Genomic DNA, 27,911 nt, shown 5'->3' with positions numbered 1-27,911 from the left:
GAAAGCAGAACAGAGAAATCTGGCCATAACAAGTACTAAAGGCTAAGTAGCTTTTTACACCAAGTAGAAGAACAATGCCACGTGTGAAACCCAAGCTTAGAACACTAACACTGGCGGGAAGAGAATGGTAAGAGAAATCCTGCAACGGCAGCTAGTACTTACTGAGTGCTTAGAACATGTCAGGAACAGATCAAATGCTTTACATGCACTGCTTAATCCTCACCACAGTCTATGAGGGAGATTACTACCTAATAATGGTAATGACAGTATCCTGTACTCTTTTTTATTTCCCTATCAATGTGCCATTCACAAGAAAGTAGCAACTATTTTTCTTGAGCTAATAAAACAATAAGGACCCAGCACCTTGGTACCAGGGTGCCCTAAAAGAGGAATTGTACCTCCCCCCACCCCACTTCCCAAAGAAAGAGAATGTGGGGTATATAAACACAGGTTTTTTTGCTCTTTTAAAAGTCAAGAATCCATTATATAATGTAGCTTATGAGGGGTGACAATGGGATTGGGAAAGCCATAAGGACCACACTCCACTTTGTCTAGTTTGTGGATGGATGAGTAGAAAAATAGGGGAAGGAAACAAACAAACAAACAGACAAAGGTACCCAGTGTTCTTTTTTAATTCAATTGCTCTTTTTCACTTTAATTATTATTCTTGTTATTTTGTGTGTGTGCTAATGAAGGTGTCAGGGATTGATTTAGGTGATGAATGTACAACTATGTAATGGTACTGTGAACAATTGAATGTACGATTTGTTTTGTATGACTGCGTGGTATATGAATATATCTCAATAAAATGAAGATAAAAAAATAAAATAAAATAAAATAAAATAAAGAATCCATTATATCTCATCGTGATTTTCAACCACATTTTACTATCAGGCACCCTATGGTTTGGTAGCCTTAGACATGCAATTGCTTCTTCAAAGTACGTTATAAAACAGATATAAGGAAAACAAGAGAAAATACTAAACTATTAGTGCCTTCACATTACAAAATCTGTAAAACAGATGCCTGGGAAAACAAAGAAGCCATCATACAATATTTCAGATTTTCATTTTGATATTCAGAGACTGGATCTGGGCAGAGCAGGAAAGAAAAAACGGGGTCACAGCAAAACCTTGGTTTCCACAGAAAAACAGTGATAACGGTTTGTAGGTGGGATGTGGGGGTGGGGTGATTTCCAAGCTTCTAAATAAATATTTTTCTAACGCATGCCTAAGAACAGCCTGTAATGAAACTTCAGCTCTTTTGGACATACCTTTCTCACGTCTGAACTCTTTGGTTCTGTTGTCCAGGTTATAATTCTAGAAACTGCAAGCCTTGTCTCACTAGAGTTTATGAAATCTGTTGGATCCATCTGCCTGGCCAGAGACTCAATGTATTTCAGGATTGCAACTTTGACCTGAAAGAGCCAATAATTATAAACATTAAGTATGCTTTATGAATCTTGGACTAGAATTCTTAGCTGGTGGTCAGAGGAAAGAAAATACTGTTGAGGGGGAACTTCTTTCCTTCAGGATTTGTGCCCCCACACGGTGGGACTCCACCAGGGAGAAAGCACGCCCCGACTCTGGGTCAGCCCAGGCACGGGCACCAGCGTGCAGCCAGATCTCCACATCTTTAGGTGGCTGCGCCTGCAGGGGGGGGTGCATGCTGCTGCTCCTCTGTGCAGCAGGGGACCCAGAGGGCAGGAGCCCCTGCAAGGAGGCTGGTCGTGGACTGGGAGGGCGAGTTCAACGTTCTAGGCCAGGTCCTGCAAGCCAGCATTTATTAGAAATAAACTGATATTGTGTCCTTACTTCTCCAACCATCACTCAGCTGGTTGTGACCTCAGGTGAAAAGGGTTATTATTTACTGAGTTTGACCTAAAACCTCAACGAGAGTTAATGACCAAGGAACAGATGATGAACATGATCTGATTCAAATTAACACACATCCTTCTCTCCAATTTAGTTATATTATGAAAGGTATGATTTTCCCCAACATTTAACAATTTTCATGTCTTAGAAGGTTGCTATTAAATCAACATTTCTATCTCAAACATCAGAATGTCTTAATTTTCTAGTTTAAATATGAATTGTGAAAAAGACAAAATGTGGTGAAGATGTGCAACAATTGGCATTCTCTTACATTGTTGGTGGGAATATAATACGGTACAACCATTTTGACAGTTTCTAATCAAGTTAAACACATACCGATCCTATAAACTAGCAATTTCACTCCTAGATATTTAACCAAGAGAAATGTAAACATGCCAACAAAGATTTATAAAAGAATGATCATGCAGCTTTTTACATAATAGTCACATATGAGTCACGTATAAAATAAGTACATTTTAGGTAAATTTGAGTTCTACAGGTTGATTTGTAATAACAAGTAGTTACCGACCTTAAGGTTTGGAGTTTGAGTTTGATCCACAATAAATCTCATCAAAATGTTAAATTGTTGATCAAATGGAAAGGAGTCCCTAAGTACAAAAACAAAACAAAATAAAACAGTGCTTGTTTTTAAAGATTTATGGCAAGGAAGAATGTAAAACCATGTAAGAGCAAAAACATCTTGTGGTGGATTGCTCTAAGACATGTAAAAGCAAGCCTGTCCACATTTTTAAAAAGAATACTTTTTATTTTTTATAAATATTAAAATAATATATGGCTATATAGAAAATAGAAAATCTTGTTTAAATTTAAACTCCCAAACCATATATTAAACTTACTCTGAGTATGCAATTTTAAAAATAAAGACCAGGCAATGAACTAACTGGTTCCCATCTCCCCTCTAGACATCTGCACATCTTCTTTCCAGCTACCTTTCTGAATACTGCACACTGAAAAACAGTTCTGATTCCCAAACCTTCCTTGCTGTGTCCTGACTAGGCTGCTTACAGCTGACCCTGCTCCAGCAACCTGGGCTGTCCTCCTTGGTCCTGGCTGGGTCATGGCTGTGAAGCCTGTTTTTATAGTTACCACAGAAGAATGCTGTGAGATACTCAGAAAGACACAAACTCCCCATCCAGCTACAGAACAGACACAGAAGCCTGGGGCCTTGGAAGCCCTTCTCCTGCTCCATTTCTTTTAGCCATTAACACACATCCTCTGATCCAATCAATTGGAGCAAGTAATCTCCAATCCAATCAAGCAACCCTGAGAGGCTCTTGGCCAGTAAAAGTCAGCGCTCTCTCCCTGAATATGTTGCACCTACTAGGATTAGCTGAAGATAGTATAATGCAGCCCAGGCGGATACTGAGGCTGTGACTTCCACATGGACAGGAAAGATAATACCATGAAAATATCTAGTACAACTGAACCGGAGTGATTACATTGTTTTCTTTGGACTCAGAAGCTTTTCTCAATCTATGAAATAAGAATAGGGTTGCAGATTCAAGTCTATAAAATGGAACAAATAATTAAAGGATTGATTTGAATACTAGGTATCAGAATTGCTACTAATAAAAAGTCAACTTGACCCAATGGCCTTCTTTTCTCCCACATCTACTTGTACCGTGGAGCTCTGAGGACCACATCTGGAAGAAGGTACCCCTCAGAACTCCTGGAGGGGCTGGTCCTTGGCTCCTCTACTACTGCAGTTGGGTTTAAAGTGACTCACAGTGACTATAAATTAAAGAAACGAAGTCAACAAAACCACACACAAAATGCCTTCCCCCTTCTGTGTCAAGGGATGGGTCCGGAGTACACTTAAGTGACAGGTGTGTTTAACCTGGAAATATGTCATCTGTTAGGTACAAGCCAAAGTAAAAGAAACCGAGAGATGCTCAATCAGGTCTATACCTGAGGAACAACTCTCAGCCATCACTGAAACATGCCTTGAATAAGCCCTGAATGACTCTAGATAAGCTGGAACAGCTATACATCCCAGCCACTGAGAAAAAGAAGTGAACAATGAAAAGGCTTTAAGGAGTCAAACCAAATCCACTGAGATTAGGCTTCTTAAAGAAAGAGGCAACCAGGAAAATTAACAGGAGGACAAAACTCTTTTCCTTAATCACCAAAATTTAGGATAGGAGTCTTAAGGGTTCCACTACCCTTGTAATTCTGAAATGACTCTTATTTATAAATTCACTCAAGCTAAGTGGGCAAATCTGTCTCGTACATTTTGCTTGGCCTTCACACTGTTGGGGAGGGGGAGTATCTCAAAGTGTTGCCCAAATCTGCATTTTTGACCTTTCTTGAAAAGTCTGGCACCACTGGGCCCACATCCCAACACAGCCACAAGCTGACCTCAGCTCTCCAGCCCACCACCTGCGTCACTCATTTAAGTCAGCCACATCAGCCCAGCCCCTGTGGTCGATCCCTGGCTAAACCTTTATAGCAAATGTCCCCTAATTCCACTGAGCTTAATTATCTAAACTTGATGGAGTTTGAAAGCCTTATTGCAAATGTAGTGTTGCTTGGAGTTCATTGAAAAGCAGGAATGAATATTGGATAGTAGTATTCTATTAGCCATGCAAATTATACAGATCTACAAGGTCAGGGACCAAAGACAATAGTTGGTTTGATAGTGTAGAGGAACAAACATGGGCTTTGAAGGCTGGAACCTGGGTTCAAATTCTGGCCCTGGCTCACTATGTACTTGAGCAAATGACAATCTTTCTGTGCCTCAGTTTCCTCATTCTCATGCAGAAAACAAAAGACCCCTCACCCTCACCTAGAACTGTAAACTGCTCAGTGATTGGCACACCAAGTTGCTCAGTAAAGAGAAGCTGTTAACACCAACATTGTTATTGAAGTCTGCATGGGTTAACGGACACATCGATTTGGAAACAATGACCCTGGAATTTTCTTGGGGGCTAAAAGGTTGTGTGGCCAAGTGGAAAGAACTCTGGGCGGCAACCAAATGTGTGGGTTCTAGCCTATACTTTGCCATTCAGAGACTGCGAAAGTCAGTAAACCTCTCTGGGTCTTGACCTGCTCATTTGTAAACTAGCAGCGACAAACCACTGGCCTCTAAGGTTTCTTCCAGTTGGGATGCTTGCCACCATGTTTAATTCCAGGGGCGAGTAAATGGGGAAAAGAAGTCTCTTGAAATCTGTCTGTAAAATTTGGCCTCAGAAATATCATTCCCACATTTAAAAAAAAGAAATGCTAATATTTAAAGGCACACAGAACCCAGTGGCAGTTAGCACATTCTAACATTATGGCAAGTTGCCCCACTACACCACCATCACAGCAGGGGCCACAACTATGTCCCAAACACTGCATTGTAGATCTTGCTTCTGACATGTACAGTGGGTCCCTAATATAGAATGAATACACGAACAGAAGAATGAGCAAATGAATGACTCCAGATCACATGGGAAATCACCTGCAGGGCAATCACTATAGCAGGTAAGGCCAAAGGGCAGGTTTTTGGTTGTAACTGCCTGGTGGGCAGAATTCTACAACTGGCCCAAAACTTCCCGCCCCTATCCGTGGGACTGTGGACTATCACGAGTTATCACAGCCACGAATGAACATGCTAGTTACTTGCCAAAGGAACTTTGCAGATGTAATGAGGGTTACTGATCAGTAGATCTTAAAACAGGGAGATTATCCTGAATAATTCAGGTGGGCCTAATCCAATTATATGAGCCCTTTAAAGCAGAGTTTTCTCTGGCTGGGGCAGAAGAAATCAGAGATTCAAAGCTTGAGAAAGAATGCAGGTGGCCCCCAGCTGAAGCCAGCCAGGAAATGGGGGACCTCGAGCCTGTTACTGCAGAGAACTGGATTCTGCCAACAACCTGAGCATGCCTCCCCAGAGCCTTCCCAGCCAGCTATCACCTTGATTTCAGCCTGGTGAAAGCCTGAGCATAAAGCCCAGACACGCCCTTCTGGACTTGTGATCTACAGAACTGTGAGTTAACAAAGAGATGGTGTTTTAAGCTGTTAAGTTTGTGGTAACTGGTACACGGCAATACAAGGTGAATATAGCGACTCTGATTCAGAGTATATAAAGTCAACACCTATTGAGTATTCAGATTAACTTCTCCCATCCTTTCTGCTATTGCGTAACAAAAACACAGATGGAAGTTAAGAATGCAACTTGTACTCTGATGAGACTTGTACAAGATGTCACAAGGTCAAGAAACAGCAGAACCAGAGGTAGGAGACGTAGGAGATGCAAGCATGGGGGCTGAACCAGATAGCATGTGCTGCTGTGATATAGTCAAGTGAGCCTGAGCAGGAAGGACAGGCACGGCCACTCGCTCTGCTCTCCTCTGCCCTACAGGAGAGGGGACGTCTATAAGGTAGTCTGCAATAACGGGAACAAACAACACAGCAGCAACCAGCAATCCTGGATTCTAGTTCCCAGACTTGCCAACACCAGGTGTGACCCTGGGCAAGTCGAGTCAAAGTCTCTGTCTCCTCACTGACAAAATGCAGATCATCTTGATAGCCTGTTACTTTGAAAATTCTATGATACCTAGTAAATTAAATGTACTGCACTAATGATAATTTTGAATAAGCTGGAGTTATTAATTTGGTTGCTCTGTGAAAAATCCACAGACTTGATGCACTTCCCACCACCTTCCACCAATTCACAACCAAGGCATTAATGCAGAGTTCCTTCTGAGATCACCTAATTCCTAGTATTTGCAAGGTAGGACCTACAATTGCACAGACAACAGAGAAGAGGTTTTGAACAAGGCCAACATATGGTCGGTTTTTCACACTTTTCTGAGCTTTGGCAGCTTTTCTTTTCTCCTAATAGCCAGAAGGGTTACAAATGCAGTGAACGTGTCAGCAGTCTCGGAACAATGGACTGTCCAAGCAGAGACCGTTCCCAGATCAATGGGAACCCCACATCAGACAGGGAGACTTGGTTGCATATTATAGCAATTTTTAGGGTGATCTATAAGAAGGTGAAGTATTAAAAATACTCCAAGGTTTCAGAAGGAAATAAACCAATATTTAAAAAATGTTTTTTAAAAGAGAAGACAATCCATTTAAGAAGTTTTACATTTGCTTTTACATTTATTTTAGGCATTCAAAAAAATGCCAACTCAAGGAAGAGGTGGATATTTCGTCTCATAGATTAGTATGACATGTCAATAAATATGTCAACAAGAGATCACGGGAAATGAGGAAGAGAGTAACACTCAAGTGGATGACAAACACCACGGCAGAAGAGAGTGGCAAGAAACCCCGTGAGATCTCATCACATTAAATGGTTTACACCTTTAACACTTACCTTGTCACATCTAGAGCCTTCTGCACTTTTGCTTGCACAGATCCAAGTAAATCTGCTCCCATTTTCTTAAGTAATTGTGTGAGAAGAACAAAAAGCCAGTCTTGTAAGTCATCTTTATGAATTATTATAAAATCCACAAGAGTCTCCAGAAACATACTGAAAACCTAGAAAAGGAATAAAAATGAAAACCAGGTATTTCACCACAGTCATGATTTCCGCCCAGGTCTACAAAACATTAACAATGCCCACACTGGCTTTGCCCAGAATCTCATAACTTTGGTTAACAAACACTGTTAACAACTGTTCTCATTATAGAAGGCAAATGTATTGCCAAAAACAGACATAGGAAAAAGGATTGGAACTTACTCTCTGTTGTGAATTCCACCGCAAAGCAGGCCATGCAACAAAACAAATTCAATGTTAGTCCACTGTGAATTAATACTATCTCCATGCAGTTTCTTAAAAGACCTGAAAAATCTACAACTAATAAAATACTCTCCCCTCCCTTGATATAGGCCTTTAAAATTCAGTATAGAGAGGAATTAACTTAGCTGAAAAGTATGAATTCAGTCTTGAAGACTTTTCTCTCTCTTTTTTTTAAAGACCTTTGAAATGTCCTAATCCTATATTATTATTGTTTACTATCTAGCATTCAATGAATACTACTATAAAATGAGCAAAAAAACCTACTCATTTTTGTATGTTGTTTTGCATTCTAGGCAGGTATTTTGACATATGCTAATTTCAGATACTAGAAAGTTATAAAAGGTTTTGGCTTAAAATAAAAGATGCTGACAGTTCATGTATTCTCAAGCTGCTGTGTGATTATCAGTGCTATCTCAGGTGAAGTAGAGTGCACAGTGGGATTGCCCTGAACCAATTTTCAAGAGTTAAGTAGCACTGCATTCCTCTCTCTTGTAAAATCGAGACTTACTCTACTGGGACAACCCAGCAATCTGTTCCAGCACAGCAACTATTTGACACCAGGGGTCTCTCGTGAGACAGCTTGAAAAAAAAAAGTAAATGAGGCCCAGCTATGGGATTCCTGGCTTAGCTCACAGGCAGCTAGCAAATATTAACTAAACTGAGCCCTCCAAACTCACTGTACAAGAGCCTTCTGATGGAAACAAATTTCCTTCTTTATCCTCATATTCTGGTTCTGAATCAGCAATCTAGAGGTGACAGGTAACAGAAATTCCATCAGTGTCCAAAACCAGCTCATATCCCTTATGTTGTAAATCTTATTAATCATCTTATTATGCTTATGGCATAAATCTTATTGCTTCTAACCCACACTTGGAGAAAAAAGTCTTGATAATCATAAATCTTAGGACAGCTGCGTGGCCTTTAAACGCAACCTTTCTTTGATTTTATTAATACTGTTAATGTTAACCTTGTGGTGAGGGTCAGTTAGGGATTTTGAGACATGCTTCAAGACCGAGACTGAGTGAGGAGAGCTGCTGCCCAGGAAAAGAAGCCCCTGCACTGGTGCCCCTAAGTGCCCCCCTGAGCGTCTCAAAAGGCAGGGCACACATCGTATGTTCTGTAACCTGAGCCCAGAGTGAGTACTCAGGAAATGTTGGATGGATGCGTGGCTGGATGTGTGACACTTCAAGGACAATTCCTATAAGGAAGAAAGGACAGGAAAGCAAGGGAAATCACAAGAACTGGACTTGCTGGCCATCACAGGTTTCTTTCTCCCAGGTTGACCTGGATGAGACCATTTTTACAAGGAGAACGGTAGGAGAAGATAGGTTATTCCTGACTGGCAAGCATTTAAGATTTGCTTAGGTTGTTTTAAGGTTTATCAATTTCTGCACATTAGCTTCTGTCCTATGTCCACCCTTTAACTTTCTTTAAATCCTAATACTCCCATTTTCTTTCTATAAAAGTATCTAACAGCCTCTAAGGGCTTCCTCCCAAACAAGGGTATATACTTAAAATCTGGACTCCTAGTGAACTTTGGTAAAGGGTCCCCCTGTCAGCATCACCCCTGGAGGGGCCTTACCCCAAACCCATGGGTGTTTTGTCCTCAGCAGGGATTCCCACACCAAAAAAGCCATTCTCAGGCTCAGTGCAACCCTTGGCTCCAGGGAGGTGTGGGCCCCAGCTAGGTGACTACCTATTTTAGATCCAGAAAGTTGCTGGGAATAGCAAGATTCTATCTGGAGAAATAATTCGGTGTTTGATAAATCCATTACATAAATCTTACATTTTTCTAACCTGCCCCACAGAGACAAATTCTACATAGGTTAAAAAAAGTAACAACACACTTGGTTGTTTTCTTCATTACCCTAAGTTCAAATAATGTACTATATTATAATGCAATCTTATACTCTAGAACCTAGCGTAGTGTTTAGTTAAGAGGAGGCACTATTTGCTGAATGAGTTAAGACTACATCTGATCTCCTCCATGATAAATATTCCTTGAACCACACTTTATTTAACTTGAAGTTTTATGGACATTTGAAGTTTCCACGAGTTCCATTTTCACAAGATAGAACACACACTGTTGCCGAAATTGGTGTCAAATCTGTAAAGTTTGACCTGCACTAGGGGAGTTCTCTCCATCCTTGGGGAGGGTATTTCGCAGCTCATGTATGTCATGCAGGTGGGCGGGTAAGGCATGGCCCCAGACTTACCTTGCTATGAGGGTCAGCAAACATCCGGGTGAAGATCTCACACAACCTTTTCAATTCTACCCGACTAGAGGAAATAACAGGAAAATAAAGGAATTTAAAATTTAACAAATCCACACAGCAATTAGCTACTGCTATGCTCTTCGAAATCCTTTTGGTTCAATCAACTACGTAAGCTTTACATAATTTATATTTATATGAAAATGCTTTTTTCTGCAAATGAATTATCTTTATTAAAGGATAAAAGTAAAAGGACTATAAAACCAAAATGGTTTTGCCCTCATTTTAAGATGGGGAAACTGAGACTCAGAGAATCAATTACCCAAGTTCACACATCTGAAACGGCTTTGCAAAGCCATGAGCCAAATCCCTTTCATTTCACCCCAGTTGTTTTCCACCTGCCACAGCTGAAAGGCAGTGGGATGAACTAGAAAATATGTGTTTTTAGGGTTAGACAGACCTAGGTTTAACTTCAGTTTTGCTATGGACAAAGTCCTCAGTTTCCATGTTGGCCAAATAAGATTGGGTTGCTGAGAGGACTGAGAAATAACTTATAGTACTTACAACTGTGCTGGGGACAAAGCCAATACTCATTTTGTGCTAGTTCCCTTGGCCTTTCCTTATCGTTAGCTGTTTATCTGAGTCCCATTTTTACTTCAAGGCCTGATGTAAGCATCACCCCTCCTGAGTGACCCCACCGCATGCCAAGCAGACAGCTTGATAATAATCCTCAATACTGCTAACAACTCGGGCCCCCTGGTTCTGCAGCATCCACGAGGGGCTTCCATCGATGACTGTATGCTTATTCAGTCTCACAATTTTATCTCAAGAAAAATTACCCAAAGAACACAAGGTACTGCATTTCTTGGTATCTAAGTTACCCACTTTTTCATATTTCCACATCTCTGTACTTGAGATTCATCATACAATGTCATTTTAGTATTGCCATGCTTTAATGAGCAGCATTTCTTCTTAGATGGATATAAAATAATGGTGTGCCAATCAATGGGGCCACAGATTTGATGAGATATGATATAAACACATACTTTTTTGGTATGTGTAACACATGCCTATTTTAGGAAATTTGTGAAATACAGAAACATAAAGCAAAAACAATAATTCTAGAAATAATACTGCTATTATTCTGGACTATTCCATTTTATTTTCTGTTTGCTGTGCACATGTATAAGGTGTATGTTTGTTTCTCTGTGTGTATACAAACATACATGAATTTTAAAAATTTGTGTGTCACCTTTTCCATTTAACATTCTTTTAAATATAATCCCATAGCAGTAAATTTTAATCATTGTGATTTAAGAGCGGGATTCTGGAGTCAGAATGCCTGTGTCAGAATCCTTTTTCCACCACTTAGCTGGATATTTAACCTGGGTTAAGTTATTTAACATCTCCGTGCCTCAATGTCCTCGTCTTTAAAATGGGGATAATAATGAAACCTACCCTATAGGGTTGTTTTAAATATTAGATAAACAAATACCAATAACATACTCAGAAAAGTATTACATATTGAGGTTATTTCTGAATTTTTACTATTACAAAAACGCTCTAATAAACATCTTTATACACTTTGCCCTAGAAGTAGAATTACTGAGCCAAAGGGTACAAATATTTCAAGGATTCTTAACAAATAGTGAATTGACCAATTTATGGAACTGTACACTTATGGAACTGTACACTGTCACCACTTCCAGAGGACAGGCAGGCTCCCTCTAAGAATGGGATCGTCTGAGTCATCTGTGCTTTCGAAACTTAAGTCACAAAATCGATTGCTGCAATGGACAAAAGTGCACAGGATTTCAGACTCAAACTAAGTTATTTTTCCTAAAAAAATTTTAATAGCCAAGACAACTTCTACACTTGTATTTTCTAATCATAATGCTGCTTTCATCAACAGCTGTGACTTGACCATGAAGGAGAAATTGTGTTTCCTAACTAATCAACTGCTATTATGAAAATGTGTGTGTGAAAAACAGGCTCTCCATAGCACCACGAATCTGCTCAGCAGACCCTATGTCCCGGAAGTCTGCTAACAACTTTCTACTTTCTCCTAACAATCCCTGCTGACTCCGCAAAGGTCTAACTAAAGGCAAAACCAAGAGGCTCAGTTTTCTTCTGCCTTTTATCAAGCACTTAGACCGAAGCAGCAAACATTTCATACAGTACCCCAGCTTGGAATGAATCGTACTAACTTGCACAGTTGTTTAATATATTTTTTTTTAAACCTGAATTGCAGTCTGTACCAAGATTTCCCACCTATTCAACATGGATGCTCCACAGGGAACCAAATGTTTTACACAACCTAACAAACTCGCTAAGCCTCAAGTGGCAAGGGCTGCCTGCCTCTTTGCAGTCTTGGTGCCCGCCCTGGCGCCTGGAACTTGGAAGGAACCCCACGGGTGGCAGGGACCCAGTCGGAGCCCCATGGGGGACGACACGGGACCCGAGGTCCGTTCGCCTCTGCCCCTGCCCTGACCTCAGTGTCCTCTGGCTCTTCAGCAGGTTCTGCAGGCCCAGCAGCCCCTCCTTCCTCTCCGACCAGTTGGAGCTGGCACAGTGGTTGAGCACCTCCGCCACGTCCTCTGTCTGTCGCAGGTAATGGGGGACGCCGCCGTTCCTGGAGCCGTAGGAGCGCTCGGAGCAGACGCTGGAGGCGTCGCTGTTGGCGTCGTCGTCGGAGTACATCCCGTAGGGCTCATATCGCCTCCTCACGGGCTTCTTCTGCCAGGTGCAGCGAAGGGGCGCAAAGAAGACATGGAAAGGTGAAATCGGTTTGCGGGAGTGCGACCAAACAAAAGCAAGAGCAGCCAGGGTTTAAACATAAACACACACACTTCCTTGTGCCCGTAGTCAGCGACATGGAAACGGAAAAGCGGTCTTTCCATAGGTAAGCTAAGTTGGTGCAGTACTCCCTAGGTGGGCAAGAGGACACGTCTGGTAGGGGGTGTGGCCTTGGCAGTGAGAGACGTGGGCTGTCGTCAACAGTCACTGGCTGCGGGACTTCAAAAAACCTAATTTTTCTGCTTCAGTGTCCCCATCTGTAAGACTGTGATAACTACACCCATCTCACAGGCTTGTGGGTGAGGATTAAATGGAATAGCACATTTCAGTAACCCAGCTCGGCACAGACTCATCACAGGGTGCCAGTCACCAGCCCTCAACCAAAAGCCATGTATCTTGGGTACGGGCCTACTTGTTTGAATACTTCTGCTTCCTTAAGAAAAGTCTGAAATTTAAAGGTCAGTGGCAGAAATAAAATACATAAAATGATTCTTAAATTACCAAGCCACTGTTAGGAAGAAGGACTTATTTAAAGTTTTGTAACACAAATAGGTTCCCTCTTAAAGTAGACTATGTTGCCTGCTTTAGCCATGTCTCTTACCCTGGATATAAAACTAAGTTAAACCCATAAATAATAGAGCAACGGCTATACAACATCAATAAAGTACATTTTCTCTAGCAGCAAATAATAATTATTGACTTAACTGGTTCAAATGCATTTCTGTAAGAATACAGTTTACATGTACATCCCAAATTGTCCCAGGCAGTTCTACCTTATGTCTATTGTCCCAGCATAATTTTAATAGCACCCCCTTTCACTCTCAGAGTAACCTTGTTTGGATAATAAATTACATGATTATTCTACTTATCCATAAACTGGATTCCTAAAATGAGAAAAATGTCTAATGAATACATTCGTGAAATAATGATAGAATAGGTAACAAACTGGATTAACAAATAAAATGAAATATTAATAGGAGAACGAGCAGAGCTTGACATTCAAAATAAATACTCTCACAAATGTATGTGAAATGTGATTGATTCCATCACTGACAAAAGCATCACTAGATTCAACAAAATCATAATTAGATCCAAATTTCTATACTACATTTTTTATTGCTTCCACTAACCCCCTAAAGGAAATATACTTGCAACAGAAAAAAAATAAAGTTGTAAAACAAAAGTTAAAGCACTGGTACCTTGCTCCTGGAGTCTCCTAACAGCTGTAGGCAGGAAAATATTGAAGGATGGGGAAAAAGCATAGAGAATTATGTCAGAAGCATATGTGGGGAATGTTCTCGCAACAAAAGTGTATAGCAAAACATATCGTAGCAAACTAAAAATATAGGTTAGCAAGCATTTCATCCAAGCGAATAATAATAAAAATGCTTTCAAAATGACATTTCTTATCCCTCCTACCACCTCTTATGAGACCGTCTGATACTTGCTGTAATTCTGGTCTAAAATCTTCCCCAAACCAGCCAAGCACAGGTCTGCACACAAGGTCACTGTGACATCTACTATTGAGTCCTATGACAGATTCTGTCTACCCTGGGGGCTCCTGTCCGGTGAGGCAAGGATTCTGTACCATTTTTGCACTTCTCTTCTCTTGAAGCTGATCACTCTGAGGGAGCAAACAGTTTGGTCCAAAAGTAGTAAGGGCAGCTGATTTACAGCACCAGTGCAAGGGGAGTCAGAGCTCAGAAAAAAGCCCAAGTCAAGCCAAGCCAAAGCTTAAATTCCCAAGACCCATTCTGCCTCTTAGAACTTTGCACACAGTCCCTTATTCAGTTCTTTGAAGAACTAAAAGACTCCCCACCTTAAATGGAAGTCCTATTTAACCCAGAGTTTACAGCATCAGCCATTTCCCACCCCTCTGCCCTCTACTTCTTTGGGTCCCCGAATAATTAAGAAACAGATTCCAAATGTTGCAACTGGATGGAGAAAGAGCTGCCCAGAATTCTGTTTCAGCTCTTGACTCTTGAGTTAAAGCCATGGGTAGAGCATGTACCCTCAATCCAGGACCTGCCAGAAAATAGCTCTTCTACATCAGGCTGAACAGAGCTGGCCAGGAAGTCCTGGCCTGCAGGGAGAGCATTAGGAGACTGGCAAACTGCTTGCTCACACATGTCTGTCAAAGAAACCTGGCTGAGCAAGAACAAATGATGGAATGATAGGAAGGGATGAAAGCTAGAATCACTGTCGCCTTAGACCATAAAATTTGGATCAGATGAAAACACGGCTGGACTAAAAACTTCAGGGTCTGAAAGCAGGACTTTATGTACTACTTTCCTTACAAGGGAATAAATCTTAAAACAGCAAGGGCAAGACCAGAGATCAGACAGTTCTAAAGAATATCTATTTCAAATGCTAAGCACATAAACCGGAATATACAAGAGGCTGTTACTACCAGCTGAAGTGCCTCTTTAGAAAGTAATCTGATCACAAGCTGATTGGACTCGAATAACTTTTTGCTGTAAGCACAAATTAAAGGACTTCAGATCACTTTATACTGTTTTTTTTTTTTAAAGGATATTATATTACAGTGATGCAAAAACACATTCCACCCGTGTTTGACATCCTCAAAGGGCCGACCCTGAAATTTAGGAAAATTTTCTTAAACGATGATTTAAGAGTCCTATTTAAAAAACAAAAGCAAAACATGTGCACCAACTAGTGATGTAATGAAATAAATGCAAGATTTTCAAACACAAGCGCTATCACTTACTATTACAATACGTTTAGGCTATGCCATCAGTCTATAAAGAGTAAAAAGGAAGCAACACAATGGAAAAAAGGAAATGCAAAAAACAAAAACAAAAATAAAACAAAAAACAGAAACACAGATAAAAAGAAAAAAAGAAGCCCAATGACATCCGAGAAGCCCAATGACATCCGAGAAGCCCAATGTCCTTAAAACTTCCTTGATACTGAGGCACAGACATAAGAAGTACTTGGTGCTAGTATTTTCCGTAAGGCCAGTTTTCACCTGTGTGCAGAGGTAAAAGTTGAAGAAGGCGGCAATAATAACAAATTTATCCAGTATTTACACAACTTTAAAAGTGTCAAAGATGATTCGGTGACCTGATTTGGGGGCAATTTCCTGTCAGGAGAGAGAAAACTGCAGACGAATCACTGAGGGCGACGGCACACAGTGGGCCTCTTACCAACGCGTCTGCGACAGCAGCCTCGAGATCTGTGCTTGTGCTCAAAACCCGCATGGCGTTCACGGAACCAGGTATTCTTCCTGGCTGGCCAAGCCCAAACCGGTCTATTCAGAAAACAAGAGGAAAAGATAGTCACTTTAATTCAAAACTTCTCAGGTCTTTGCAAGGGCTCGCACCTCTTCCCACCAACAGGACAGAGGCCCCGAGAGCCTCTCACCAATTTTAACTACGCTTTTTTACCTGTGGCCAGGTTTAAGCTGTTCACACTTAATGCCAGCATGCCACAAAGCCTCCTTCCTGTCGACTGAAATGGTTCTTTAATGATATTTTATTATTGACGAGTTTTGAGACAAGGGAGAGGGAAACTTATTATAGAAGGGAGCTGGGCTCTGAGTCTTTGATCTATTTAGCTTTCCCTCTAGAGGTAAGTGGTCCTGAGCTTTGCTTAAACTAATTAGAAAGCTTCACGGATTCACAAGTAAGTTCTAATGCAATGTGTAATTATCAAAAAGGTAAAATTTGAAACAAATATATTAAATTGATCTCTGTGCAAATTTTCATTAGTGTCACTACGGTTCAACCGATATTAAGTTCAATTAAACTTAGATATTTGTTCACCATGATGCCTCTGTGCCACCAACGGTTATCTGAAAATCAATTCATTAAAATTCTTTAATAATAACCACAAAAATCCATCATCTTCACTGCTAAAACATTCAGATAATATTCAGTATAAATTTTACCTGAAGCCTCAAAGGATTTATAAACAACTATCTTTATACATGTAAACAAAATGGAAAGAATCCAAAGAATTTACAAGAAATTTTAGCAGTTCAAACAGCTATTCTAAGCTTGCTAATGATCATGGATAATGAAGACTAACTTTTTAAAGACCCATTAAATCAGGTGACCAGCCTTGCTTAAGAAGTGCTGGAAAACTGTAACAGGACACAGCTATCTGCAGGTGAAAAGTTTCATGTTTAATATTCTAATGTACAAAAACCTTTAGAAGAAAAATGTTAAGATAAAAAAATGTTTTCTCCATGTTAGCAAATAAGACACTGTTTACAGAAGGAAAACCTCTGTATTAGTCATATTCCAGTAATAAAGCAATTAAAATAAATGGGAACTAATATCTGTTTTACCTGAATTAATCTTTCCTGTAAAATATGTTTAAAATTTTAGATATGTAACATGACATCACCAACAAAACTGGTGAACTTTAAAATTGAAGTATTACTTAACTTTTAAAACACTACACTTTCCAACACCACAAAAAAGCGAAAAAGTCTGAAACACTCCTAGTCAAAAAAGTTATACAGTCAAAATTTTATAAAGAAACAAAAATTGTATGCTATACTATCCCCTTTTTTAATGCACTTATTGATAGTAAATGTCATTACTTGTGATGTTTAAACCATGATTTAATGTGTCATATAAACCAAAAAAGAAAGACCACACAAGCAATTATACATACATATACATTTATCAGCTGAAATATGAAACAACTGTAAATCTGGGATTTATTGTGCACATACAGCATTGTTTTATAAATGATCTTTGATTTTTCTTTCATTAAAAAAGGGTAGATAGTAGAGCATTTATGAGTAACAGAACAAAAGTAATTCAGTTATAAGCCATTTAAAAATCATCCGGCATAAACGTAAATAAAACTGAGTCTTTTAAAAAAAAGGAAAGTAAAAAAAAATAAGTAGATCTCATGCCAGCAATTCTTACTCCAGGGATAATACTGATTTTTCAGACACAAATTAAAACTGTAAGAACAATGCAATTATTCTGTGCTTCCCAGATGCACACAGCTTTGCCATACACGGTGACTGCAGATCATCTGATATAAATGATAGACCATTTGAATTTCAAATTGTAGGGGGAAATGCTGGTCTGGATCTAAGCAAAATTATAAGCCTTTTGTTTTCACTAGACCAATCTCTGCTCAACATTTTCATTACTCTAAAACGATTATAGAGTTCAGCTTTCTAAGACATGGATACATACAACTGTGCCCTCAGTCTGGCCCATGTGGATCAGCATCTACATAGCTAAAATGTGTAGCTGGCTTCATTTAGAGGAAGAACAGAGGATGTTTGACTCAGTGAACTAACTGGTCACAGTTGTGGCCATCAATAGCTAGCAAATTAATAGAATATGTCTTATTCGATTGACAAAACTGTCACCATTAGGGACTCTAAGCTCATCAAAATGATGCCAGTTCAATATGGCAAGTGGATGCTCTATTTCAGGATGCTTGCTTTTGGGCCCTAAGGCTACCCAGTGGATTTCGCGACAGAGCTGAGACGGAAGGTTTCGAGTTGGCAGGCTGCTAAGGATTAGGCTACCTTTGGCCTGACTTGATTATCTGAATTCTTATCTTGCTTTTCCATAAAATGTTTTAGGACAATCCATGTATTTTAATACGTATGAAATTATATTTGCCATAATTTGGAACTATATGGCAACTAAATGGAATCTCAAATAATCTGAACCTAACATTAATAATCGATACTTCATTGAAATGAAGACTATCGAGGTGAAAGACTCTGTTGGATGATATCCAGACCCCATTTCCCCACAGGGACCCTACCTGACACCTTTTTGGCTGTTGCTTTCCTGGGGTGCGGGTGGGAGTGGAGGGCTGTTTCCCGCTTTGTTTGGTTTTTAACATAAATATGAACACTGGAGAAGTAATGTTGTCAAACAGGCTATAAGGCATCTACAGCCTAGTAACAGGACTATAAACATTCAACAACTCAAAAAATAAAAGCACATTGGGGCAAAATAAAAAAAAATGAGGTGCATACATGCCAAGTGCTAGCCGACACTGATGGAAACAGATGCTAAAATGGCTGGGAACTAGAACGTATGAAGAAGCTGAGGCATGCAGTTAGCACTTGTTCACCTGACTGCCCAACAGATTCAGCAGTGGAGAGAGCACTAGTGGACCTGGAATGACGTCGAGAGGCTGCAGGTAAAAGGAATGGCAACACCCACAGGATTAACACAGAACAACCCAAGACAGAAATGCCACAGTCCTAAGGAAATGTGGGACTCTACCAAAAAGGCCACATTTCCTCAGGAAAAGAAATGGTGCTGGGTGTGAATGGAGAACGAGTGTCAATCCCCGAACCCCCCTGGCAGCCTGCCAGCTGTCGTACACACAGGTACAACCAAGGCATGCTTTCAGGTGCTCCAGACTCAGTATGCACCAAGGCACCAGGACGCCAGGTCTACATTCACGCCACGAAGCCCCCACCAGCCATTATGGAAATATGCGCCACGGAGAACACGGAGAGTCAATGGGCCACAGAGCACCGCGGGAATCCCAACAGGGACAGCAGGAAGATGGGTTATCAGGTCAGCTCACGAGGTGTCTCATCAGGTGACGGATGTGCAACCATGCACCAAAACCAAAAGCGTACGAGTTCATAATGTCCTTCGAACAGAAAGAGAATGAAATTACCAGAAGGGGGCTCAACCAGTGGAATTTTGGTCTGACTACAGTGGCCATTCCAAATTTCAGTAATTCTGGAGATTCCTTAACACATACAAATATACTAATTACTAATGTCCTACCTGTGTAACTGGTGGCAACTGAGTTGCGGAGAGTTTTATGGCCTGCCTTGGACAGGCAGTTGCAGTCCACTGGTTATGAGCACTGGCTCTGAAATGCAACTGCGTACAAATCCTGGTTTGACCCTGGGCAAAGTCCTAAGCCTCTCTGTGACTCAACTTCCTCAACTGCAAATGGTGCAAATAATGGTACCTACCTCAGATGTTATTGGGAGGATTAAATGAGATCACACATAAAGCTCTTGAAACAGTGCCTGGCCCAGAGAAAACTGTGGTAGTAACAGTAGTTAGTAGCGGTGAGGGGCTAAGGGCAGCAGTAACAGCTAAGAGTAAAATCCAATTTACATTTAGACATTTGAATTAGCAAGTATTCAATCTAAGGAAATACACGCTAAACTGTCTTCACGTGGAGAGAGTAACTTTCAGAAATAATTATGAAATAGACTTTGTTCAAGACATTAATTTATTGACCACAGTTCTATGCAATATATGGCTTTTCTTTACCTCAGAAAAAAAAAAACCATAATATCCTTCCATTCACTACTCTGAAGAGAATGTGGTGATTCTACCATAGAAAATTAATAGGTTTAACAAGAAATATTGAGCAATGCTATTTGTCACCCATGCTTCTAGAGTTCAGAATCCTGTACCCATGAACAATTACACATTTTGTCATAAAATATCAAAACCTCAAACTCCTCAATGTAATTTTATTTATATGAGCCCATGACACTTCACAAAATGTGCGTATCTATGGCATATGTGGTAAAAACAGCCAAGGTTACCCAGTCAATCAGGACAAATTTTTACCAGTTTGCAAAAGGAAAAGAAAATGCCTCCTTTCCCAAGATGCACAAAAACAAAAGACAAAACTGACAATCTCTAAAACAGTTATTATTAACGTATCACTTTTCTTAAATGAGGAAGTTAGCAAAATACTTTGTAAGACTGAAGAGAACTATTTATTATATAAGCACATCAGTGTCTTGCCTTAATAGTTGAAATTGAAAAAAGCTTTTAAGCACTACCTGATCCTGAGGTTCCTTACAAATTTGTCCTTTAGCTCTATTTCAACAGAATATTCTACAGTGAATTGGTCACATAACGAGTCAACACCCAGCAACGGAATCCCAGGTGGACCCACTTACACAAAAGCCCTTGACTTCACTTCATTAAAATGGTCCCAAACAATCTTACATAAAAATGCGCACTTATCTGAAATAATTAGGATATGCAAATTCATAGAAAATTCACTGAATATAGGTTGCCTGGGGCCACCAGGTGGGGGTAGGGAATGGGGAGTTAATGCTTAATTGGCTTAATACTTGGTTTGTCTGGGGTGATGGGAAAGTTTTGATAACAGATGGTGGTGACAACAGCACAACACTGTGTACATAATACCACTGAAACTGAATATCTGAAAGTGTATGAAACGGGAAATTTCAGGTTGTATGTATGTTACCAGAAAAAAATAAAAACGAAAAAACCCACAGAACTGTACAACACAAAGAATGAACCTAATGTAACATATGGACTATAGTTAACAGTATAATCATAATATTATTTCATCCACTGTAACAAAAGTACCACACAAATGCAAAATGTTATAATAGGGAAAAGTGGCAGAAGGAGGGGCATATATGGGAACTCTACTTTCTGCATGATTTTTCTGTAACCCTACAACTGCTCTAACAAATAAACAAACAAAATCTTAACAGAAAAGAAAAAAATGTGAACTTAAAAACATATACACTGAAACATTTTCATTCACTTTTTAATAAAGTGAAGGTTGGCTATATAAGTTGATTCAAAGGGGCATTCAAGCCTGCTAATTTGCAAAAGGGATGGGAAACAGTTCCTAAAACAAATGAGAAAAAGAGGGAAACGTTAGAGATTCTCTGATGGGAGGGCATGGCCAAGCTCCTGTGAGGACAACCACCTTCTGTCACTTATCTTTGGGTCCCCAGGTCCCAACTCCAAGCCTGGAAACATGTCTTGAGCCCTTTCTACGTGTCTAGCCCTGGAGGGGCCTCACGGAAAGCATTTAATACATTTCTGAGGAACAGAAGAAAGACACTGCATCATCAGAATGACGTCCACATGCGCCACACCTGACCTTGAGGACCTGTGTAACCTTTTGAAGCCTCTATCTTGTCACCTGTAGTACCTGCCCCAGATGGTGGACAGAGACCCCGTGGGCGTGAGCCTGCCGACTGCTCGGAGTGGGCCTGGGCATGCCAGACCACCGCTGTTTTTGCTGGATGCAAGTTTTAGGGGCAGAGGTAACCCAAGGGGGAAAGAGGCGAGACATAAAAATTCAGCCCTGATGGCCATGATCTCAACCAAAGATCCACACTGATGCTGAAGCTTGTTGGGAAAGGGGAGTATCTATACTTGCATCTTCTGCCTTGGTAGGAGCAATTCTAAACTTCCATATCATGGGTCCTCACTAAGACAATTAAAAGCAGATCCATTTAACCAAAGACATGAAATATAGTCAGACTAGATCAATCAGGGTTCAATTAGGACCTCAAGAATCCACACACGTTGTCTGCTCCAGAGAGCACATGCTGGATTGCAAAGGCTGCTTCCATGGACACTACAAAAATTCCAGATCACCTAAGGTAGGAAATAAAAACACTGAATTGCCTCTAAGGGACAAAATAACCAATAAACAGAATGAATTGTTTGCTTACATAATAGGCTGTTTGGAACGTGAAACAATGAGTAAGAATACACAGATATACCGCCTTAATTTAAAAGGAAAAATCTCTAGTTCATTCAGTAAGAAACATCACCATGGCCACGCCTCCCTGACGGAGAATTCTGATCTGCTGCTTCTGGTGGGCATGAGGAGCTCCTGGGAGCCAGGCGAGTCGCCCCAACTCAGATGCTCCTGCTCACCTCACAGGGGCATCTTCTTACTGGGCCAGGTGAGCCATCTAACTCTCTCATGGGTTTTGTATCTGTTAACTCCTTCTCAGAACCTCAAAGTGTATAGTGGGTCATAAAGAAATATACCTAGAATTAGATTATTGCTATGGATTGGGGGGGGGGGCAGGGGGATCTTAGAAGACATGTATGACATTAGAAGGAGCTAGACAGAAGCAAATATTAAGACCTTGTGCTTTTGATCTAACATTCCTCCTCTGTAGTGACATTTTTATATTTAAAAGATCAGTTACTTAATTACAACATAGTCAAAATAACACAGGTTCACATAATTTCAGGTCTTGGCCTAATCATTATATAATGCTTTCTACTCTTTACGCTTATCAAGACAAAAATACACATTAGCACAGCACTTATGCCAAAGAACTAAAACTTGATTATTGAAGTATACAAAACACTTCTTTTTGTAACAGTATGTGTTGATAGATGGCTTTGGAGATTAATAATTTGCATCAGATAAAAAGGTTTATCATGTGTCCATTTTAAAGGAAGGGAGGACTGTTAAAACTAAAAAAGGAAAGGTATATATAACATTCTGTAAACGACATTTTTCCCTCTCTGTCTTGTTTCCCTTGAATGCTGGAAATTGTTAAAATACAAATTCTGACTCTGCAAGAACAAGGAAAGAAACGGGGAGAGCAATCCAACTGGCACCCAGCCGGTGGCCTCAGACACACCACTTACAACACTCCATGACATCCAAATGTTGCAATGCTTTGGCCCTGGAATGGCATCATGCTGCAAAAATTAACCTATTGGGCCCCAGGGAGAATGAAAGTATCTGAATAACTAATAACGTCATCAAGTCTCACATTTGTGTTGCACATATAAGCAGTTTGTCAAAAGCTGTTTTTAGACTGCTCTGAAGGAAACTTTCAAATGACTTCCTGAATAAGGGCATGGCTAACCTCTCCATGCAGACCGCTTTACACATTAATGCCCTTGCCCCTTTGATGTCATAATTACACTTGTGTTCCTTCTGTGGGCTAAATTGCATATGGACTGGTGTCTGGTAAAATTAAAGACAAACTGGAGACACTCAATGGCAAAGGCTAACTTTTTTTAACTTTGCTGTTAAGTAGCAGTTGACCTTGGCTGAGTTTTGCCTTTTGTTAGAAATTCCCATGCAGATGGGCTTTACGTGTCTCAAGAGGTCACATGGGAAAACAGCGCACAGTGAAGTGGTGCCTTCGGCCTCTAACATATGAAAACTGGGAGCTGCCGAAACTCAAGCATGCAAAGGGGAACAACAGGGGGCAACTAAGGAAGAGGAAAGAAGGAAGAAAGGATCACAGAGACGGGAGAGCAGGGGAAGCAGTGTCTTGGAAAAGCACGTGGAGCAGGGCAAGGAACGCCTCACGCCGAGAGTCAGCGCCTGTGTGTACTCACCAAGCGGGGCGAAGCCCCGAGCGGGACTCGTGTCTCGGCTGCTCTCACGGCTCGTATCGCGGCTGCACCCCTGACTCATGCTGGGTCGAGGGATACGGCTGCTCCGTGCTAGCGTGCAGCATGAGGGGTTTCAGAGAAGGTGAACAAGTTTAATGAAGACAGCAACACTCACAAAATGTCAGTCACAATCCGTTAATGTAATTATGACATTGTCCGTGTTGGGACCTCACTGACTGGCGTGCCAACAGGAGAGGGTCTGGATAAAAACCCGAGTATGCTCACTGCCTCGGAGAGCAGCCCATTTTAGTGTGAGGGTGAAATGACATCTAAATATAAGAAATGATATCTTTCCAAAGAACAAACTGGCATTGGAAAATAACAGACCAAAGCCTTTTAGAATTGATCAGTTTTTAATGGCTTTAGCAAACTTCTCTATAAGAGGACATAAGACAAAAGCTGTTTTCATATGCCCTTAATTCTTAGAAAGAGAATTTAATCTCGATTAAAATACTGACAGAATAACTGCTCCAGTCATTAAAATTCATGAACTTACCTAATTAAAAGGAAGAAGGTTCACTTCTCCCATCTGTCCTTCTTTACAAAGAGAAGTCATATCGGCCAATACAACTAGAGAACTTCACCATTTCGAACAATTTAAAATATCTAAACACACTTACTATTCAGACCAACAGATGTAAAGTCAGAATGGCTAACCCTTCAGTTACTGGTCAAACATCAAACCCCGTCTAGTCCAAGGGAATCCAAAAAGATTTGCCTCTGGACCATACTTAAGAATTTTCACTAAATCAGCCTTAAGTTTGAGTCTACGGCACGTGGATGGACTGATAATCCCAACATTTGTGTTAAAAGACCCTTCTACTGCCCTAAGGACAGCCAATTGCTTTAGAATTATGTGTGCATAAAGTTTATTATTCTCACTTTATGAAACACTGAGGCAGTGAAGCTCAGAAAAAGAGCATGACAGTTTTGTTTTTCAATTTAATTTAAGAAAAAAGAAATTACATTGCTGGTAAAATACTTGGAAATGACTCTGAATATCTGGAACCTGATAGTAATGTTTTTCTCAGAAATTTTGGAAAAAATAAACTTGATTCACTGATGCAAACACAACCAAGTTTTCTATGTCGCAATGAGCATGCCCTACTATTTCAGAGCAAAGGTAGATTTTATTGTATGGCCAAATTGCAGTAAGAATGTTTTACAAAACAGAATCATGAAAGTCCCTGATAAAGGAGGAGGAGGAAGTGAAACACCAAACCAACTTCCTGTTGTGCTCAGCTGCTCAGTGCTGGAGTTGAATTGCATCTGAAAGGTGTGTTAAAGTGATGTTCCAAGGCTTGGGTCTGCCTTGGCAAGAAAAGGTCAGGCACAGGAATGCAGTCTGAGCAGTCTGTCAAATCAGGGCTTCATTTAGGATTCTCTAGAAACTCCCAAATTCTCCTTCATTTTGACATCATGACAGGGAGGGACTGAGTTTTCATAAATAGCAGTGACAATCAGCAATTCTTGGTAACCTTTTAAACAGCTCCTTCAATGAGGGCAAAAGCAGCAGTTGCTAAACTAAATGCTTAAAAAACTAAGGAATATCTACTGACACCACTAGTATGTGAGGAATTTCCTGGAACTGAAGAAGCAAAATTTCTCATCCTTAGAGGATAAATATCACATTCTAAGTTAGGAACTGCCCTCTCCAGTTCCAAGCTAACTCACTAGGTTGTCACTTAGATTCTCCTGAGGACAATCAGGAACAGGTAAGAGTGCCGTCATTTAAATGACAAGGGTACTGTAAGATAATGTAGGTCTATAAGGATTTCTGGGTTCCTCTCTCTCTGGGCTTAGCCTGCTTTGTGAGGACAAGGAAACAACTGCACAGGGAGAAGCAGATCTGATCTTAAATAACAAGATGTACAAATTCTTAAAGTCCACCCTCCTGGTATTTCAGAGAAAGAGTGCATTCACCCATTCGTGCTGACTGGCTCCCTTAACACATAGGTAGGAGGAGCACACAGAAAAAGAATTCTTTTTGTTTAAAGTTTTGTGAAAACCTGCCCAACAGTGGCCCCAAACCTCGTTAAAGAACATCTAGTGGCGACATCAACAGTTCAACTGCTGGATAATTTAAAACACAAGAGGAAAAACAGCTGCTTACTTATAACATCACTTCCAGAGACTAAGCTACAAAGAGGATTTAAAATAAGTATGATGGTAATATAATAAAAGCATGTAATATATAATAAGTATAATGTAATATAGTAAGTATAATGAGCATAATTAAGACTAATTAACAAGGTGGTAAAAACAGGAAAACACTATGAAAAACCAACTTGTGTCTTTAGTAGGTGCCCAAACTAAACAGTCCATGTGGGAATATGTTAGGAAGGAGAAGACATAACAGAAGAGAAGGAAACAATGGAAACACACTTGTCATTTGAACTTTCTAACAGCAGTGTTCCTAGGTAGCTCTTGACTGTTGTGCTTACATGAAATACTGGGAAACCCTGAAAAGCCATCTGACTGGTTTTCATTTCTTGAGAGACCCTCTATTCTGCCTTTACGGTGTTTCAGTGGTGTTCCTGACTTTTGTCTTCAGGGAAAGATTCGGTAACCTGGATCCTACAGAAACTCATATCAAAGCAGAAGCAGAGAAGGATCAATCAAAACTTCCAGAAGTTAAGGACACAAAACACCTCTCTCAATGTCTTGCATATAATAGTCTAATATCACAATTGAATTGGAATATTATTAATTTCTAGCTCTTTCAAAATACTTTAGCCAGAAAATCTGAAAACATTTAAATGCATATTCATAGTATACAATCTGCAAAAATGTCAATGCCTTTTTTATGACCTTTTCAAGAAATGGGTGAGAGAAGAAGGAAACAAAAGGCAGAGCTAAAAAAACTTCCAAAATGTAATTGCTATAGATGACTTCATTATCTGTGAAAAACAGAATAAAACACACAAAAACTAAAAGAACTCACAAATACATTATATTATATACTTGTTTGGACAGCTGATGAAGGAATAAACTGCCAAGAAAAAACAGAGTAGCTAGGTTATATTCTGATTTTGGGTCATCCAACAGGAATTACACCCTGTCTTGCTTTAAAAATCTTAAAAGGTAAAGAAGAACCCTGCCATTATTTTTTTACATCACAAATGGGAAAAGAAAAAGCAGTTAAGGAAAATAATTTCAACCAACGAAAAAGGCATCGGTGAACCAAACATAATGGGTAGATAACCAGAATTTATTCACAATGCAAATTCCAAGCTTTACCTAAGTTATCAATGAAACTGTTGAATTAAATGGTGTGGGGTATACAGAAAAGTATTTTTAAAAGATGCCCCTCCTTTTTTGAATAATTATTTTTTAACTTGCTATGTAATAAACCAAAAGTTTGGACAGATGGGAATACCTCTAATATATAGTAAATGATCCCACCAGCATACAATCTATAACTAAAAAACATCAACTTATATATGATGTCCTGTAAAATGGAATCTCTAAGCAATACTCTAGGAATAAAGAGTGTAAAAATATATTTTATTCGTATATTTTCCTTTGTATGTGTGTATTCCTATACATGCAGAAACTTCAACAAACTATCTTCTTTAATCAGAAGGGCATGGGTGACTTCATAGCTTCACATATAAGTAAACCCTTTAATGAGCATCAAGGAAATAATTTTCTTCAAATATAATGCTCCAATTAAGAACTTCTTGGAAGGGAATGGGCTCCTACTTAGTTCTTACTGATGTTCCATAATACCTCCTAGAAAAGCTTATAAAATGCTTTTGTCAACCATGTACAACACAAAATTCGTAATTAAGACTGTGGAATCCCAGGTCTTAGGTTCTTTAGCTAATTGAGGTTTGTTTTTTTCCCAAATTGAAGAAAGCATAAACAGCATCTTAATAAATATTAAAAGCAAAATCCCTAAAAAGAAAAGTCTTTTCTAAAGCATGAAACTAACATGGATTACAAACAGACACCCTATAAACTTTATTAACTATATAAAAAGGATAGTTGAAACCTCACAAATAGCTGAAACCTCAAGACTAGATTTGAAATCAAACGCATTTTCCAAATAGAACCAGACCTGAACACAGCAATGTTACAGCATCAGATATGACACTGAGATATTCCCGGTCATGAT

The 27,911-nt window shown here is 39.9% G+C and overlaps 1 protein-coding gene across 29 annotated transcripts in view; it reads right to left on the bottom strand.

Moving 5' to 3' along the window:
• Positions 1-27,911, bottom strand: part of CLASP1 (cytoplasmic linker associated protein 1) — a 294,473-nt gene that overhangs the window by 49,489 nt on the left and 217,073 nt on the right. For 9 of the 29 annotated variants that reach the window (XM_037849465.1, XM_037849470.1, XM_037849468.1 and 6 more), the window contains 10 exons: positions 23,735-23,842; positions 15,806-15,909; positions 13,838-13,861; positions 12,334-12,578; positions 9,846-9,909; positions 8,307-8,375; positions 7,570-7,572; positions 7,204-7,367; positions 2,404-2,482; positions 1,274-1,417 (listed from right to left, as the gene is read on the bottom strand). In XM_037849465.1, the coding sequence (XP_037705393.1) occupies positions 1,274-1,417; positions 2,404-2,482; positions 7,204-7,367; positions 7,570-7,572; positions 8,307-8,375; positions 9,846-9,909; positions 12,334-12,578; positions 13,838-13,861; positions 15,806-15,909; positions 23,735-23,842 (1,004 nt within the window). The remainder of the gene's footprint in view (positions 1-1,273; positions 1,418-2,403; positions 2,483-7,203; positions 7,368-7,569; positions 7,573-8,306; positions 8,376-9,845; positions 9,910-12,333; positions 12,579-13,837; positions 13,862-15,805; positions 15,910-23,734; positions 23,843-27,911) is intronic. The other 20 variants (XM_037849473.1, XM_037849475.1, XM_037849479.1 and 17 more) reach the window with 7 other exon arrangements.

Source organism: Choloepus didactylus, chromosome 9 (assembly GCF_015220235.1).
Source record: "Choloepus didactylus isolate mChoDid1 chromosome 9, mChoDid1.pri, whole genome shotgun sequence".
NCBI lineage: Eukaryota > Metazoa > Chordata > Mammalia > Pilosa > Megalonychidae > Choloepus > Choloepus didactylus.
The sequence above is the reverse complement of the archived record's forward strand: the minus strand, read 5'-3'. Positions and strand labels throughout refer to the sequence as shown.